The sequence below is a fragment of the Frankliniella occidentalis genome, unplaced genomic scaffold (genome assembly GCF_000697945.3).
Source record: "Frankliniella occidentalis isolate FOCC.00 unplaced genomic scaffold, Focc_3.1 Scaffold163, whole genome shotgun sequence".
NCBI lineage: Eukaryota > Metazoa > Arthropoda > Insecta > Thysanoptera > Thripidae > Frankliniella > Frankliniella occidentalis.
This window is the reverse complement of record NW_026267289.1, coordinates 639,029-653,847: the sequence shown is the minus strand read 5'-3', so window position 1 is coordinate 653,847 and position 14,819 is coordinate 639,029. Positions and strand designations below refer to the sequence as shown.

Here is a 14,819-nt window from a genome sequence, read left to right as displayed (position 1 = left end):
AAAGGTGTTTGTCGACTTGAGTTTATTTTACACTTTGTTATGACAATGGCACATACAAATACATACAACTAGCCCATATTGAACTTATTCCATCCTTATGATTTGAACATTAACATTAGGAGGTAATGGAATGTAAATGAAAGTATCTGTTTTGAGAATCTTTTACGTAGATTTTAACAATAATAAGGAAAATGTTCCTTTTAGCCATTAGATTTACTAGAGGCATTTGAGGAAGAAACCAGTGAACAGTATCACAATTGGTAAAAATTACAATTTGCTTGGTTTCACAAAATTTAGGACAACTCAAACAAGTAAGAGGGATTGTCCATGACAATTGGTAATTCAGGAAGAACAAACATGACCATTGCATCTAGAATGGTACAAAGATAAAACATGATAACATGAAGTTTCCATACACACAGTATGTGTATGCACAAACAACCGAGTTCTTTTTAACAAGATACATACACATACAACAAATTGAAATTTATTGTACAGGCATTCAGAAAGCCACGTTCACCCATATAAATATATCTATATAAATATATTTCTATAAATATAGGTACGTATAAATATATAAATAAAATAATTCCTTAATACAAAGAGGCAAACAGCGCCTGTAAAGTAAAGACCATGATAACTGATGATTCTCTGACATGGAAAGCAATGATACACAAATGAAAGTGCAGATTTGGAAAGATTTGTCAGGAGATTTCAGCATGTTGACTAAAGTAATACTGAAAATTTCATTAGAGGGAAGTGATATATGAGTCATTGTTTTATGGTCCCATAGGGGTTGCACATAAAAACTATGGTTTATAAGAGCGAGATGCTCCCAAATGTGTTTAAATTTTATCAGCTACAACTGACTTGTTAAGAAAATAACTAACAAAAGTCTTGTTAGCTATCCAAACTTACAGACGATGGACAATGTTAGAAACCTGCAGTAGAAAAGGTATAGAAACGTGTGATAAGATTAAGGAATCAGTCCATAACTAGATTAATTTAAAGCCTTTAAAATGAAACCAATCATATTCAGATAAAATCTTAAAATACTGTTCATGCATTTAAAATACTGTCTAAAGTAAGAATCATTATTACACAACCATTTCATAACATACATTATCCCAAAAACAAGTGACTTACAAGGTTGAAAAAAAACTTAATACAAGAAAAAATGAAAACTGTTTTCCCCCTTGAATTTATTAATGAACTCCCTACAGTTCTGTTGTCATATGAGAAGTTAAAGCCTGTACTCGTTTGGCATTACAACTCTTGCACAAAACATGATCATCAAGTGGGTAGCATCCTCGCCCTTCAGCTTCTGTAGATAAAACAAGACCACAGTCCTGAAATAAAATTGAATCAGTGATTATGGTTGAACAGGAAAAGAACTACTAAACCACAAGTCTCTTGGACAGTTATTATGAAATACCTCGCACTTGTAGCATTGAATATGGAAGCTTCTATCCAAGGCTACAACTCTAACGGTTTCATCTTGTCCTGCTTCAGGCATGATAGGAAGTTTGCAAACACAGCATCGAGGAGCAAATTTCCTGAGAAAATACAAGTACCACAATGTTCACAAGCGGTTTTAAGAAAAGAATACAACTGATCTTAGATAAGATTACTGTACTTATGAAAGTCTTGAATGCAATGGATTTGGTTGGTTGCATCAACTGTGAAAGGAATGCCATCGAGGGACTCTCCACAGACTACACAACAGAAACACTGAGGATGATACGGACGGCCAGTCGCACGAAGAATACGATCCAAAATAGGTTGGAGGCAAACTGAGCATTTTTCCAAAGTATTCTGCAAATGAGATGTAAGTGGTTATAATCACATTAGACAGATATAGATGGTAAAGTAAAAGTTGATTCTGTTAGTTAGCATAACAATGCAATTATTGTCCATAATATTTCTATTTTGCTCACCAAGTAGTCTTCTTTGCAGTATGGTTTTCCTTCCAGTGCATAAAATGGCTTTCCTTGAAGTTGGACAGCACAGTCACAACAAGTAAAACATCTGATGTGATACACTTGATCCATAGCTGTACATCCTGAACCCTCTCCAACAACTTTCTCGCCACATTTTGTGCATATACCTGGTAAAGAAAGAGACAGAGGTAAAATTACAAGGCTACCTGAAAATATTTTTCCTGTGGCAGTCATAGGGCAAGAAAACTGTACTCTCCTTTCAAAACAACCCAGAAAAAGGTTATTTTCTTTGGAAAAGTATTTTAAGATCCACATATTTTGTATAATAATTTAATCTTTTACATCATATTGCTCACCATAGACATCAGAGTCAGTTGATCCATCCATAGACTGTACAAGTAAATCTGTCAGAGCATCAACTTCAGCCTCCTTCTCATTATGAGAAGAACTATGCCCACCACGTTGAAGTGTGCCCTGCGCACTACCTGGATATGGTGCATACAGGGAAAAGTTGGAGCGAGACGACAATTGTGAAGGAGGTCGTGGATTTATAGGCTCATAAATTGATTCATATGTTGAAGAGCTCTGCAAAGAGAATTATTAAAACTTACCAATGACACATTTTGCATTTGTAGAGCAGTCAAATTTACAAAACTTACCTGAGAAGATGATCCATAAGTAGAATAATCCGGAGGATAGTTTGAAGGAAAGCTAGGTGGATATGAAGGCTGGTACCCAGGTTGGTACGTTGCCCGACGTAATTCTGAATAGCTAGAGCTAACAGGAGATGGGGGAGGGGGCAGATCGTCAGGCAGTGTTTCGTGTCCATCTTCTTGAGGTTGTGCATTTGGTTCAGGTGGTGGGGGTGGTAACTCTACAAAATTTAGAAATATTATTTTTGATAATTTCTTGTTTTATCATGATACTTCTCTTCAAAAACTAGGTAAATTTCTGATAGAAAAAACTTACCAGGAGCAGGACTGGAGCCAGCTGCTCCCCTTGCTGCTCGATTGACTTGTGGGTAACTGGGGTAGTTACTGTAAGTGTTGCTGTACAAGGCCTGACCCTGAGCTTCAGGAACGTTACTGTAGGTTGCTGAGTTATTCATTCTGCTATGCACTGCTCGAGAAAATTAATTTATAAGTTCATCAGTTTTAAGTTCAAATAGTGTCCAAAGCAATAGTGTATTTATTTGATTCTAGGCTAGGCCGCACCCTTTTTCTCAATTTTGAAAACTGAAAGGCCGTGTGCGGCTTAGAATCGAGTACACATTTAGCAGGGGTCTAATAAGAGTCTTTCATGAGACTTCTCTGCATGTTGTGGAATGCGTCCGAGAATAGCGTATGACTTGGAATCGATAAAATATGATGATACATGCAATAATTATAAGGAGCATATTGACCCATATTAACTTACCAGGGCTTTGAGTGTGAGGAAGATTGGTGTAAAGGGGAACATTTGATTTGTCTGGGCTGGTTGATCCACCACTTTGCAATGGGATGCTATACGAAGGTTCACAAGGTCCATTTAGAGAATAACTTTTTGGCACCTGTTAAAATATTAATGAAATTATACACGTTAAAGAAATGTAAATGCTACAGATTTAATTTAACAGAAAGAAATAAAGAAACTGACCAGTGGTTGGGACTTTTTAGATGGCTTGGGTGGCACTGCTGGACCAATTTTTCGACTTGGACTTCCTTGTACAACAGCTGAGGTACCTGTTCCAGCAGTGTTTGTTTCCCCATGAGCAATCTGTAGACCAGCTAATTGGTGCTCAAGATGGCTTGCCATTATTGTTCCTGCAACACATACCAATGGAGCGGTGATTCAGTTGACAAGAGTAGACAATGTACAATATTTTTAACATAAAAAACTTGAGGAGAAAATTTTATGACATTTCAGTATTTGAGGAGATGGAGTTAATCTGCACAAATCTGCAGTATGATGAACTTATGAAATCCTTCACAAAATTACATTTTTTTCTGCTACAAGCAAATTCAGTTAAAAGGGTTCTGCACATTCAAGAGAACTTGAAGTAACAAATAAAATTAGCACCAATTTACTCATCAATGCAAGAGCCTACGGGAAGGTCACACGAGTCATGCTATGAACACAAGACAATGACAGATGGATTAGCGCAATTAGTCATCCGACGCGGACCCCAGACCCGACGAAAGCATAGCAGACGAGTCATCGGTCGTGATGTTGACGAACTGACATTGTGATGTGTTCTAGTAACAACGCGATTGGGATGAATTATGTTATCAACAAACGCCCCCTACTCACGGGCCGAATACCATTGCACATACAAACCTTACATAGTTTCTGAAAAAGAAATCTTATAATTCCCAGTGGGCGAATCGACTCTACAAACTGGGGTTGGTCGGCTGCTGGAAGTACAGAAACTCACGTTCGTCCGCACCCGCGAAAGACGGTCCATCCAGTGATGGCGAAGAAAGTGCACAATGACGCCCAAAAAGCGAAGAAATTCAAAGATAAACAAATAAATACAACGTAAATAATAACTTTCCAGAGCTAGGGTGTCGGCTGATCTTGGATGGTGCCGTGCCAGCTAGCAGGGTCACCGCCCACTCCGCCCACGTAACTGCTTCATAACTCAGAAGGCGGGGAGTGAATCAATGGCGCGTATTTTCAAAAATTGTACATCCGCTACTGCTATTTACAGTATTTACCTCAAGTATTTACGTTTACCTTGATTGCCTTGATCTACATTTTCACTGCCTTTCCCCTCTGAAGGGTTCCAGATCGAAATTAAAAAAAAATACAGGATTAAGGAAAAAAACACATTGAATCACTTCTAAAGTTATTTTTATTTCTGTATTTGTGTTGTTTTCTTTGTGCTTTGTGTCATATGAATAATTGTAATCATAATTACATTTTTCCACACTCCATAAATGTAACATATCTTAATTAAAGAGTGAAAAATACTGACATTAACTCATTTAAAGTACTAGTTTTTTTACAATATGCATTGGAATTTAAGAAGAAATACTACTCAACAAAATAACATTACAATAATCTAAACACAATGACAATGTTATCAGTTTCACTTATAATTTCTGTAAACTTCTTGAAACATGTCCCTGCAATCAATTTTAACTTGCATTTTGGCACATAGCAAAAATATACCAGATAGCTTCCTGTGTAGAGAATATATTTCTTCTGGTGGTGGACACAGGCGATGGTAGACTATGGTTGGAACGAGTTTCTGGATTCTTCTTGTAGTATCTTGGCCTCCAAAATCAAAAGCACCCGATTTTTCACTAAACACTTCACCAAGAATTAAGACACCATCGACATGGGCATCCTCCATAAGCTGAAAATGATGATAATTTACAGTATTGTTACATTCAGGATTTTTGAAATGTTCTCACAAGACTGTGTTAGTCAAATTAGAAAATCACCTTTGATTCATAGCCTGTGAGGAAGCCCATTTCACGGGACAGCTCTAAAACCTTCTTGCGATCTCCATCAGCAGCTCCTTTAATCACTTCAATATACTTATCCATGAATTCCTTTTTATAATCTCGAGTTGCTCCAAAATCGAGCAGAATAAGCTGAAAAAATTGAGTACATTTATTGCAAGGTTTTCACTATATAGACTAGGTAAATCAAAAAAAAGTAGAAAAGAAAAATGAACCAAACAAAACAACTTACTTGCTTTGTTTTAGGGTTGTAAAAGAAATTTGCCCAGTTAGGGTCAGTTTGCATGTATCGAAACTCAAAGAGTTCTAGTAAACAAAGATGCATTATGTTTCGGCAAATTTCTTCGCGAACAGACATGTCCAAATTAACACACTGATCAACAGGGATGCCTTCAATGAGTTCTGAAGTAAATATCTGCTTTGTGCAGAATTCATCTAGGTCCAATAGAAGGTAGATATTAAGTGGGTAAATAAAAAAAAGAAGAAAAACCAAAATGTAACAGAATGTTGTTTTTTGAAATCTTACCAATCACTTCAGGAATATAGAATTGTGGATAGGGTGCCAGTAGGTCACGGAACTTTTTCGTGCATTCCCTTTCTCTTTCATAATCAACTTCCCACCCAAGTTCTCGTTTGGCGACCTCCACAAGATTATCAATAAAAAGTCCTATGAAAGGTAGAGAACATATTTAAAATTTAAATGAAAAATTATTATAGATGTAATATAAGTGAATTACACTCACAGAACTTTTCATGATGTAACTGACCTTCAGGAAAAACATTCCACACTTTCAGTATGGAAACAAGATTATTGATATCACTGTCTATGCTTTCAGCAACACCTGGGTACTGTATTTTCATTGCTACAAGTCGCCCATCAGGCAGTTGGGCTTGGTGAACTTGACCAATTGAAGCTGCAGCAAAAGGTTGTGGTTCGAACATTTTTAATTTGTCCCTCCAGTCTTGTCCCAGTTCTTTAGCTATTACTTGCTGAAAAATAATTAATGATTCATTTTTTTTCTTACTCAGATCTCTGGACAAAAAATATTGTGGTTATTTTAAGTTCCTCACCTCCACTTGCCAAACAGGCATAAAGTCTGCAGTTTGCCTTACTCTCTCAAATGCAGCTGCCAGTTCTGGACTAATTACAGAGTTGTCTTGTATACTCAAGATCTGCCCAATTTTCAGTGCCGCACCTGTAGACACAGATTTGATTCACAGTCGTAAAGTCGTGAACAGTACCAAATTTTACCGAAGTTAAGAAAATTGAAAATGTATTGCCTTACCTCTAACTTTGCAGAGTGTATCAACTATTCTTTTTGCATTCGCAGGTGTAAGAAATAAGGAGTCTAAAGTTTCTCCATCTTTGTTTTTGGCAGCAAGTCCAAGGCCACGTCGTGCAGCTTCAGCTACAGTTCCCACTCCCAGGCCTGCAGCAAGTCCTCCAAACGACACAATTCGTTCCCATCTAGATGAGGGAACTTTCCTCTGCTTTGCTGAGTCTGCCAACTACAAAACAATTAAGTTAGATATTAAAATAAAATTGTATACATTTTTCCAAACTTGTATTTTCCATAGTCATTCAACAATACTTTACATACTGTTTGTTTTAGTTTAGTTGGAGTAGGACGAACTGTGGGTACAACTTTAGGGGTAACCATAGTTGAAGAAGCTTTGAATTTTTCAGCTGCTGCTGCTGCAAGTGTTGTTGACTCTCTAGGTTTTTGAAGAGGTTCCATTTCATTCTGTAGTACATGTTGCTTTGGTTTTTGCGTGACAGGTTCATCTTTGCCTCCCGTCCTGGCAGCATGAGTTGATATTGAGTCCAGCACAGCCTGTGCATTGGACTCAAACTTTTCTGCAATTATTTCTGGAGGATTGGGATCTCTAACCTCTAGGTGACAAAGGTTTGATTCATCAAACATATTTAGTTCACTGATTTCCCTTAATTCTTCATTTGTTAGCTTCCTAGTCTCTTCCAATTTTCTGGTGTCTTCTTTCACTGTTTCATCAGTTTTGATTTGGTATTAAATTAAAAAGAAAATTGTTGAAGGAGAAAATAAGCAGGAGTTTTAAATAAAAGATACAAAAAAAAACAACAAAAAAAACGTGCAATGTGGACACATTAGATAATTACCAGCTGGACTTCCCGCATAGGCAGCAAAAGTACGTATTCCTTCCGTTACCATGGATGTCCTTTCAACAATTTCTGTAATCTTTTTGGAAACATCACTCTATAATAAATAAAAGTGGATGAAGTATAATGAATGTATCCCAATGTGCATCAATAGCAAAAAGTTCAAATACAAATCCTACCTGTGGCTGATTAGGTTTTGGAGTAAGTGACTGCACAACAGTTGCACCCATCTTGCCACCTACGTTACCCACAGCATCTCGTACACTGGAATTCAGCCAAACCTCTTTGATTTGCGCTTCTTGGTAACGGGCAGCAGCATTGGCAACACACTGAAGACCGCGTATAACTCCCAGAACGTCTTGAGCAACACCTCGGGGCATTTTGGCCATCTGATAATAAAAGGCATGGGTTAAATTAGTCCAACAATTATGGTCAATTTGACATCCTAAAACCAATAAACATAACACCTCAAGAACTTTGTGCAAAAAGACGTGAACCAATGCTAATTTCTGGAGAGGTTATTGCCACAGGAAATGTCTTTCAAAGATATTATAGCACGGATTAAGTGACAGGGATTCACCGAGACTCACTTCTTAAACCTCTAAAGAAGAAGAATGAGAACGATGAGTGGTTGCAAATTTAATTATTACAATTCACTTGTACATATTTCGCAGGAGTCTTGGCAGATAAAAATACTGCTCGTCGTTCGACGGTTCGACCTTCACAAGTAGGTTATATAATTACTGTCAAGAGATGAGTGACGAAACCATGCGGTAAATACACATTCAGTTTCCATTCAAGCTATCTCTCATTATGAAACGTAGCTCCTACAGAGAAATTTTCTTCTTCAACAATAGGCTTGACGTCCTACACGCTGATCAAATTCGCAGGAGCGAAAGCAGAAGAAATCCGGCGTGATGGTGTTTTTGTTTATAATTTGGCTGGAGGCAGACGACAACTTTGCGGCCAGCCCATCGTGCAACCTGATTGGCTGAAGGGTGTGTGCGATACGTACGATACGTCACGATCATCTGTTTCTTGTTTTCATTGTCCTTTGTCCTGTAACTCCATACGATTTTCTCAAAATACTGGCGCTCTGGTGGTGTGGTGTGGACTTTTACCTCTTGCTGCCTCCCATTGGAAGGAAAACTCTGCGGTGTTTGGCATTTCCAATTATTTGGGGTGAAATATCCCTTGAGATTTCCAGGTAGTTTGTAGTTTGTTATGATTTGGCTAATACTGCCATCTTTGATTCCCATAACATAGTTAAGTTTCAGAACATTACCATGAAAATTCTACGTGATTTCCTATTCTTCCAAGCAATGAATCAGATGGGGAAAGCCTGCATACGATAGATCTAAAATAGGTTATTTGGTCTTCCTTTTTTGTTGACATAGCACTTAGTTAAAAGCAAACCTCACTATTCAGGTATTCTTTTGTGTAGAATGTTTTTATCTAATTTTATTAATTTATGAGTCACTGAGAAGGTATTTTTAAAGAATGGGAATGTTCAAATGGTCAGTTTAGCCTGCTTGTTCCTCATAAGTTACAAACTATGATTACGATTTGTCTCAACATATGCTTCCACAGTTTTAGTTTCAAGTTCTAGATTCCGTTTTATATTCAGGTAAAATAGTTATTTGTTTTGGTTTCTCTGTTAAAATAGTGCTCGTCTCTTTCAGATACTCAAAATGGGTCGCATATTCCTGGACCACATTGGTGGATCTCGCCTATTTTCCTGTGCAGCTTGTGACACAATTTTAACCAACAGAAGTGAGCTCATAAGTACAAGATTTACGGGGGCCACTGGACGAGCTTTTCTTTTCAATAGAGTCGTAAATCTGAGTTATAGGTGAGTTTCTTTCATTGCTTTTTTGTGTTAGGGAATCTTCTTTATTGTTGTGGATATTAGCTTTTTCCATTTCTATTACAGTGATGTGCAGGACCGGGTAATGCTCACTGGACGGCACATGGTGCGTGATGTATCATGCAAAAACTGTGAAGCTAAGTTGGGATGGATTTATGAATTCGCAACAGAGGAAAATCAAAGGTATAAAGAAGGACGAGTGATCTTGGAACGTGCCCTTGTCACAGAGAGTGATGGTATCGATGAACACATGGGAGATGATTGAGTGCAAGCCAACGGTGGGCAGTTAAATATGCCTGCCGTTGCTCAGAATTTCAATCTTCCGGCTGTGTTAGCTGTACCTAACAATGAGCAGGAAGCTGAAGCACAACTTGCTGAAGCAGCCATTGAAGATGCTTTTGCCCTTGGTGTAATACATCCAGTGCCTCTCCCTCCAGCCCCCTACGTACCTGCTGGTGCTGTGTATGAATCAGATGATGATTATGAAGACCCTGATCCACCTGTTGAGTTACTTGAATGAAAGAGGCTTGTTATTTATTCTACAAATTTGTTTGTACTGTAAATTTGACTTTATGTATATTGGAGGCTATTTTTAAGCAAATTTGATTCATTGATCCTATTAATTAATTACCTCTTATAGATTCTGATTCCTGTTCAGAAAACACTAGTCTGTTATGTACATTTTACTGGTCTGTTTTCAATCCTCTCTGACTTGAAGAAATTTCACAAAATTCACTATCATTTGTTTTTCTTTTACTCCTGTAAGAAATGAGCGCGTTTCTGGCTACAAAATTGTTTATAAGATTACTTGTCATGCTAAGGGCATTATCACTTTAATTGTTTGTAATATTTCCTCTCCCATGAACTTACAGTACATTGTTGTCTCCAAAAATATTGTTATTTAAACTCTATTGTGCACAAACAGAGTTCTTGTTATTATATACTTGATGATAGAAAATAGTGTTTATTGTTTGTTGTAAAAAAATTTTTGTGTAAATGGAAAAAAAAATTGATTACGTGGTTAGTAAACTTTGTAACTTTCATTTATTGAAAGAAATAATAGATGCATTATTTTACAATTGATTACGTCTCAAGGGTCTGGCAGAAAATTTGATTATTTTTTTGGTTTCATTAGCCTTCTAGCACTCTTCAGAAGGCATACTTACTAACACTGCCAAGGAAAGTTGCCGTTTCCAGATTTACTGTTAATTAAAATGTGATAAAGCTCAGATTGGGCAGTTTAATGCTCCCATTGTACAATTATTGGTCTACCCAAATTGTTTGCTGCAAATGGGTCAACCTCACCATTGGTTATACTTTTTTTTAACCCACTGGGGGAACTTAACTGACCCAATAAGTCAAATGTTATTGTGTTACTTTCATTTGTCTTTGTGATAATTACAATCCATTTTTGTTTATCACATATAAATACAAATCTTTGCTCTTAGTTTCATATTTTTGATTGGTTTTCTTTGCAACGAAGAGAAATCATCTCATTTTGTTTTTTTTTGGACAATACTGTGACTGTTAGTTTCACATTCAATTTAAACCTCTCAGTGTTCCGTACCAGCTCCAAGGCAGGTTCCTTTTGTCACAACTTGATTTTTAAAAGGAGAACATTGAAAAGTAGAACTCCTGCTGCTTATTATAATACATAGTTCCTTTCCAGAAAAACATTCTAAGAAGATTGTAATTTACAATAAAACATAAATTTCCCCCCTTTTTTTGGCAACATTCTGTGTTGAATAATTAAATTATTTCTTTGAACTGCCAATACTATTGATTTATGGTTGTAGTTAAGTTAGTTGCTACAAACTCAGAAAGTCTCTTGAGTTTTTTGAGTTACATTAATTGGGTTGCTGGTGTTGTGTTCCTTCTTACTGAGCTGTATTCCTTGTGTAAATACCTCCGTATCTTACTTCCTGTTTTTATTATAAACCATTTTTACCTTGTGTTTAATCACAAAAAATATATGAGTTTTAACATGATTCGCCAATTGTGTATGGTTATTGTCCACGACTTCCCACGTAGTCTGCCACAATGCACGGTGACATCTCCTGGTGTTAAGAAATATGACGCTATTGATGGCAAGACCGCCACCTTTGGGCAGCTTTCCCTGGTCGTGCCCGGGGTCCGTGACGCTGGGCGGGGCTTCGCATTTAGTCGTACGTGCCGGTAGGGCAGGGAGGGCTGGGGGCAGAGCCGCAGGGGTACCTCGTGGTGGGGTGGGTGAATCCGCCTTTATAAAAGGTGGACTGGACGCCTCGGGATCGTTTAAAACAGCCCGTGCGTCCTCAGCGGGCAAGGAACCAATCGACGGGAATCGGGACTGGAGACACCGGCGCCCCATACGTTACCAGAAGTTATCCTTCTAAAGGATATCGGATTTCTTATTCCTAAATTGACGTGGAGCACCCCGTCATGCTGGTCTCCAGGCTGCTGGTGGCGGTAGCCTTGCTCGCCGCCGTTGACGCTTGGAAGTGGAAAAGCCTCTTCGACGACAGCGACGCCGACAGTGTGGTGACCGTCGCTGCCGACGGGAGAGCAGTCTTTCCAGTTTTCAGGACTTACAGGTGAGTCTCCATATGTTCAATTCCAAACCAATCGGAAAATGTGAACTTCAGGACGGTTCTGAAGGGTTTTCCCGGGTTTTCCCATCGGCCAGGCGCAATTTTCGAAACTGATACTTATGCGTGACCACAATTTGATCAAACTCCTAATTTTAAAACCAAGGGATAACCTACTGTGCTCTCACAATGAATGTTAACTGGTACGGAGCGCCTGGTGGCGCTCAGGGTAAGCCTCCATCTTCACACAGCTGCTCAGCGGGTTGGCCTACCTAGATTGTCGCATGCGCTATCATGAGCGTAGCCTCTTTGCGTCAGCTGAGACCTCGTGGTTTTTCAAAGCCAGCCAAGCCCAAGCCTAGCCAGTCAGCACTACTGTTTTGGCCTTTATTTTCTCAAGCCGTTTGGTTTCCTTCCGAGCCGTTGCCCGTTGCCCCCCCCCTTTTTCCCCCGTAGCCAAAAAGGCGCCTAACATTCATGGTGGGCGGCCACCTTTCACATCATGAATGACTGGAGTTAAAGCCAGTCTGTCTCCATTGCAGCGGTTACAGGACGCTGCTCCTGCGGCTGCCGGTCTCGGCCTCCCCCGACTACGGCCCGGCCCTCGTCACCCGGGTGCGGCACGTGTACAGCTTGCCGCCGCCGCTGCCGCCGCCGCGCGCGCGGTACGGCCCGCCTGTGGCCGCCCCCAGCGCCGGCCCCGGAGCTGGGGCCAACCCCCACAGCGCGGCAGCAGCGACCGCGGCGGCAGTAGCGGCCTCCGTCGCTAGAACGATCCTAGAGGTAAGGTCAAAGTCCATGCTGCATGGATCTAGAAAGGTATAAATAGATGTCAGCGAGAAGTTGTCAAGTTAAGGCATCCCATCGGCTGCCCCGCCCCACGGGGTTGTGTGTATAGCATATCCCCTCTCTCTCATCCCGTGGTGTCCTCTTGGTGTCCAATCCACTTTAAATTGAACGTCTCATCTGTTGACCCAGGATCACGGTTTCGGGAGGAGTTTCGACCTGGCTCCCAGACTGCCCAACCCTGGTAAGTGTGCCTGACAAGGAGACTTAGGTAGGTGTAAATTCCCAATCTTCTTGAAACTCGGTATATTTGCTTCTTAGCCATGGAGATGACGACCGCCAGTCGAATTTTGGGCGGAAGTGTATCGGGGTACTTTATAGGAGCGTTTTATGAAAACAGTTTCAAAATTGGACATATGGAAGGCGGTCTCAAATCGAAAAATGGAAGGCGAGCTACCCGCCCCCCCCCCTAACATGAAAGTTTTGTTTTTTTGGAACTATAGGCCTTTATAGGGAGTTTTGACATATGAACTTCCGCACAAAATTTGACGCGCAATAGTCATCTACAGGGATAAGAAGCAAATATGCCGAGTTTGAACCTAATCGGGGACTTACACCAACCTAAATCTCCTTCTCCTTGTGAGTATCGCCGTGTGCGCAGCGTCCCAGGGAGGAAGGCAAAGTCAGCATGACATCGAAATGATGTCAAAATGACTTTTAGGGTCAATGTTGGGGACCGTTTTGACATCACGAAGACGTCAAAATGGTCCCCAATTTTGACCTTACAGGTCATTTTGATGTCATTTCGATGTCATGCTGACTTTGCCCTCCTCCCTGGGGTGCGCAGCCGCAATGAGCCGCCCTCTCAGCCGCTGTCTTTGTCTCCACCTCAGCCGGCCGCACCCTGTGGACCAACCAGAGGGACTTGAGCTCCTACTCGCCGCCTCCGCCCGCACAGGACCAGTGGGAAGGGCGAGGGGCGGCATCGTGGCGTCGCTGACTCCATCGAACTGCCGTACTACCACCTGCCAGCTGTCGTGTCAGCCGTCACCGATTAGGTCCTGGAACATTCGGAGTAGAGTGCCTTGTTACTGGACGAGTTTCATAAAACCAGAGCGCCATTCACTTGGTATACCTAAAAATAAGAAGAAAGTGACATGTAATCCTTGATACCAACTTTGAAAAATATTGCAAACCCGGTCTAATCTGAACTACCACGCAGGACTCAATTATTTTATCAAAACGGTTCCCTGAACTTGTCGGCTGGGTTGGGTTTACGTCCCTTCCTCCCTCCCTCTCCCATCCTTCGTTTCGCACTTACCACCGCCTTGATGGATACACTACAGCACGACAGCAAACAAAACCGCCTGCATTCTAAACGCACCGATGCAGCAGTGAGCGGCAGAAACGACATTATGAGACGCCGACAATCGCTGAGCGCCCCTCCTCCTCCTCTCGATTACTCCTGCCATCTCATTAGAGAACACGTCCTGCCACACGCATGTCGGACACACACACACACACACACACTCATCTCTGCTTATACGCTGTAAAGGTGTGCGACAACGCGTTTGCAAGGTAGGATCGTTGCTTGAGGCGTGATGCAACCAGGGAGGGGGGGGGGGATAGTGTCATATGCCAGTGCACCAATGATCAAGAAATTCCCACCCTAGGGAAATGAAGAAAAACTACCCGGCAATGTGGCGTCCGCAGAAGAGGGTCATAAGACTCTAACTTCCATACCAGCCGCTTTCTGGGCTGTGCTGCGCAGGCATGCGCCAGCTGTGCCGTGGCTGCGCCGCTGCGCCCGGCCGGGCACCAACTGGACAGGCGGACAGGTGTGGACAGGCGAAGGCTATTGTTTCGGCGTTTGGTGGACTGCATCGGCTGCGTCGGGAGTGGTCGCTCTCTGCCTCCCTCTCTCGCTCACCTCGCGGCCCTGGCGGAGATAAGAGACGTCGCCCTTGTCTCCTCCTCTCCTGAGCTGCGCTGCCCGCCGCACGCTGATCTAATGGCTGGGCGGCGTCCGGGTGTCGGCCGCCCTCTCGTCGCCGCACAGCCCCCCCCCCCTCA

General features: G+C 41.1%; 4 protein-coding genes and 1 long non-coding RNA gene across 11 annotated transcripts; 3 read left to right on the top strand and 2 right to left on the bottom strand.

Annotated features, from left to right (window-relative positions):
* Positions 1-4: 4 nt before the first annotated feature.
* Positions 5-4,195, bottom strand: LOC113207686 (lipoma-preferred partner homolog). Its single transcript, XM_026424340.2, has 10 exons — positions 4,007-4,195; positions 3,576-3,742; positions 3,357-3,489; positions 2,910-3,059; positions 2,600-2,814; positions 2,297-2,525; positions 1,938-2,107; positions 1,637-1,815; positions 1,436-1,556; positions 5-1,349 (listed from the first exon to the last, which is right to left on the bottom strand). The coding sequence occupies exons 1-10, from the start codon at positions 4,008-4,010 to the stop codon at positions 1,218-1,220; spliced, it is 1,500 nt and encodes a 499-aa protein (XP_026280125.1). The 5' UTR covers positions 4,011-4,195; the 3' UTR covers positions 5-1,217.
* A 560-nt stretch (positions 4,196-4,755) lies between these two features.
* On the bottom strand, positions 4,756-8,472 carry LOC113207683 (atypical kinase COQ8B, mitochondrial). 6 transcript variants are annotated; one of them, XM_052271485.1, is made up of 12 exons: positions 8,358-8,472; positions 8,117-8,269; positions 7,706-7,915; positions 7,527-7,623; positions 6,991-7,391; positions 6,676-6,898; positions 6,461-6,585; positions 6,157-6,379; positions 5,916-6,056; positions 5,622-5,824; positions 5,369-5,521; positions 4,756-5,280 (listed from the first exon to the last, which is right to left on the bottom strand). In XM_052271485.1, exons 3-12 carry the CDS (start codon positions 7,913-7,915, stop codon positions 5,011-5,013), a joined length of 2,046 nt encoding a protein of 681 aa, XP_052127445.1. In that variant the 5' UTR covers positions 8,117-8,269; positions 8,358-8,472; the 3' UTR covers positions 4,756-5,010. The 6 variants fall into 6 exon arrangements, with proteins under 6 accessions (XP_052127445.1, XP_026280123.1, XP_052127448.1 ...); XM_026424338.2 differs by lacking the exon at positions 8,117-8,269 and having other exon boundaries at positions 8,271-8,418; XM_052271488.1 differs by having other exon boundaries at positions 7,527-7,605; positions 8,117-8,402.
* LOC113207684 (protein yippee-like 5) lies at positions 8,383-11,381 on the top strand. Of its 2 annotated transcripts, none has more exons than XM_052271491.1 (3): positions 8,383-8,524; positions 9,209-9,378; positions 9,460-11,381. In XM_052271491.1, exons 2-3 carry the CDS (start codon positions 9,218-9,220, stop codon positions 9,656-9,658), a joined length of 360 nt encoding a protein of 119 aa, XP_052127451.1. In that variant the 5' UTR covers positions 8,383-8,524; positions 9,209-9,217; the 3' UTR covers positions 9,659-11,381. The 2 variants fall into 2 exon arrangements, with proteins under 2 accessions (XP_052127451.1, XP_026280124.1); XM_026424339.2 differs by lacking the exon at positions 8,383-8,524 and adding an exon at positions 8,544-8,733.
* A 375-nt stretch (positions 11,382-11,756) lies between these two features.
* Positions 11,757-12,785, top strand: LOC127748664 (uncharacterized). Its single transcript, XM_052271493.1, has 2 exons — positions 11,757-11,966; positions 12,503-12,785. Exons 1-2 carry the CDS (start codon positions 11,815-11,817, stop codon positions 12,783-12,785), a joined length of 435 nt encoding a protein of 144 aa, XP_052127453.1. The 5' UTR covers positions 11,757-11,814.
* On the top strand, positions 12,619-13,957 carry LOC113207695 (uncharacterized). The gene is made up of 3 exons (XR_008011605.1): positions 12,619-12,743; positions 12,939-12,990; positions 13,640-13,957. It is a non-coding gene; the product is annotated as an uncharacterized LOC113207695 (long non-coding RNA).
* The last annotated feature ends 862 nt before the right edge of the window (positions 13,958-14,819 follow it).

Bases quoted from the DNA above. Each gene is read 5' to 3' on its own strand.
- LOC113207684 (XM_052271491.1), top strand. From the start codon at position 9,218: ATGGGTCGCATATTCCTGGACCACATTGGTGGATCTCGCCTATTTTCC. The intron at 9,379-9,459 runs GTGAGTTTCTTT...TTTCTATTACAG, and splicing joins GTCGTAAATCTGAGTTATAG to TGATGTGCAGGACCGGGTAA.
- LOC113207686 (XM_026424340.2), bottom strand. The intron at 1,816-1,937 runs GTGAGCAAAATA...TCTCATTTGCAG, and splicing joins ACTGCAAAGAAGACTACTTG to AATACTTTGGAAAAATGCTC. The intron at 1,557-1,636 runs GTACAGTAATCT...GTATTTTCTCAG, and splicing joins TGCATTCAAGACTTTCATAA to GAAATTTGCTCCTCGATGCT.
- LOC113207683 (XM_052271485.1), bottom strand. From the start codon at position 7,915: ATGGCCAAAATGCCCCGAGGTGTTGCTCAAGACGTTCTGGGAGTTATA. The intron at 7,624-7,705 runs GTAGGATTTGTA...TATTTATTATAG, and splicing joins CAAAACCTAATCAGCCACAG to AGTGATGTTTCCAAAAAGAT. The intron at 5,825-5,915 runs GTAAGATTTCAA...TATTGGACCTAG, and splicing joins CTATATTCCTGAAGTGATTG to ATGAATTCTGCACAAAGCAG.
- LOC127748664 (XM_052271493.1), top strand. From the start codon at position 11,815: ATGCTGGTCTCCAGGCTGCTGGTGGCGGTAGCCTTGCTCGCCGCCGTT. The intron at 11,967-12,502 runs GTGAGTCTCCAT...TCTCCATTGCAG, and splicing joins CCAGTTTTCAGGACTTACAG to CGGTTACAGGACGCTGCTCC.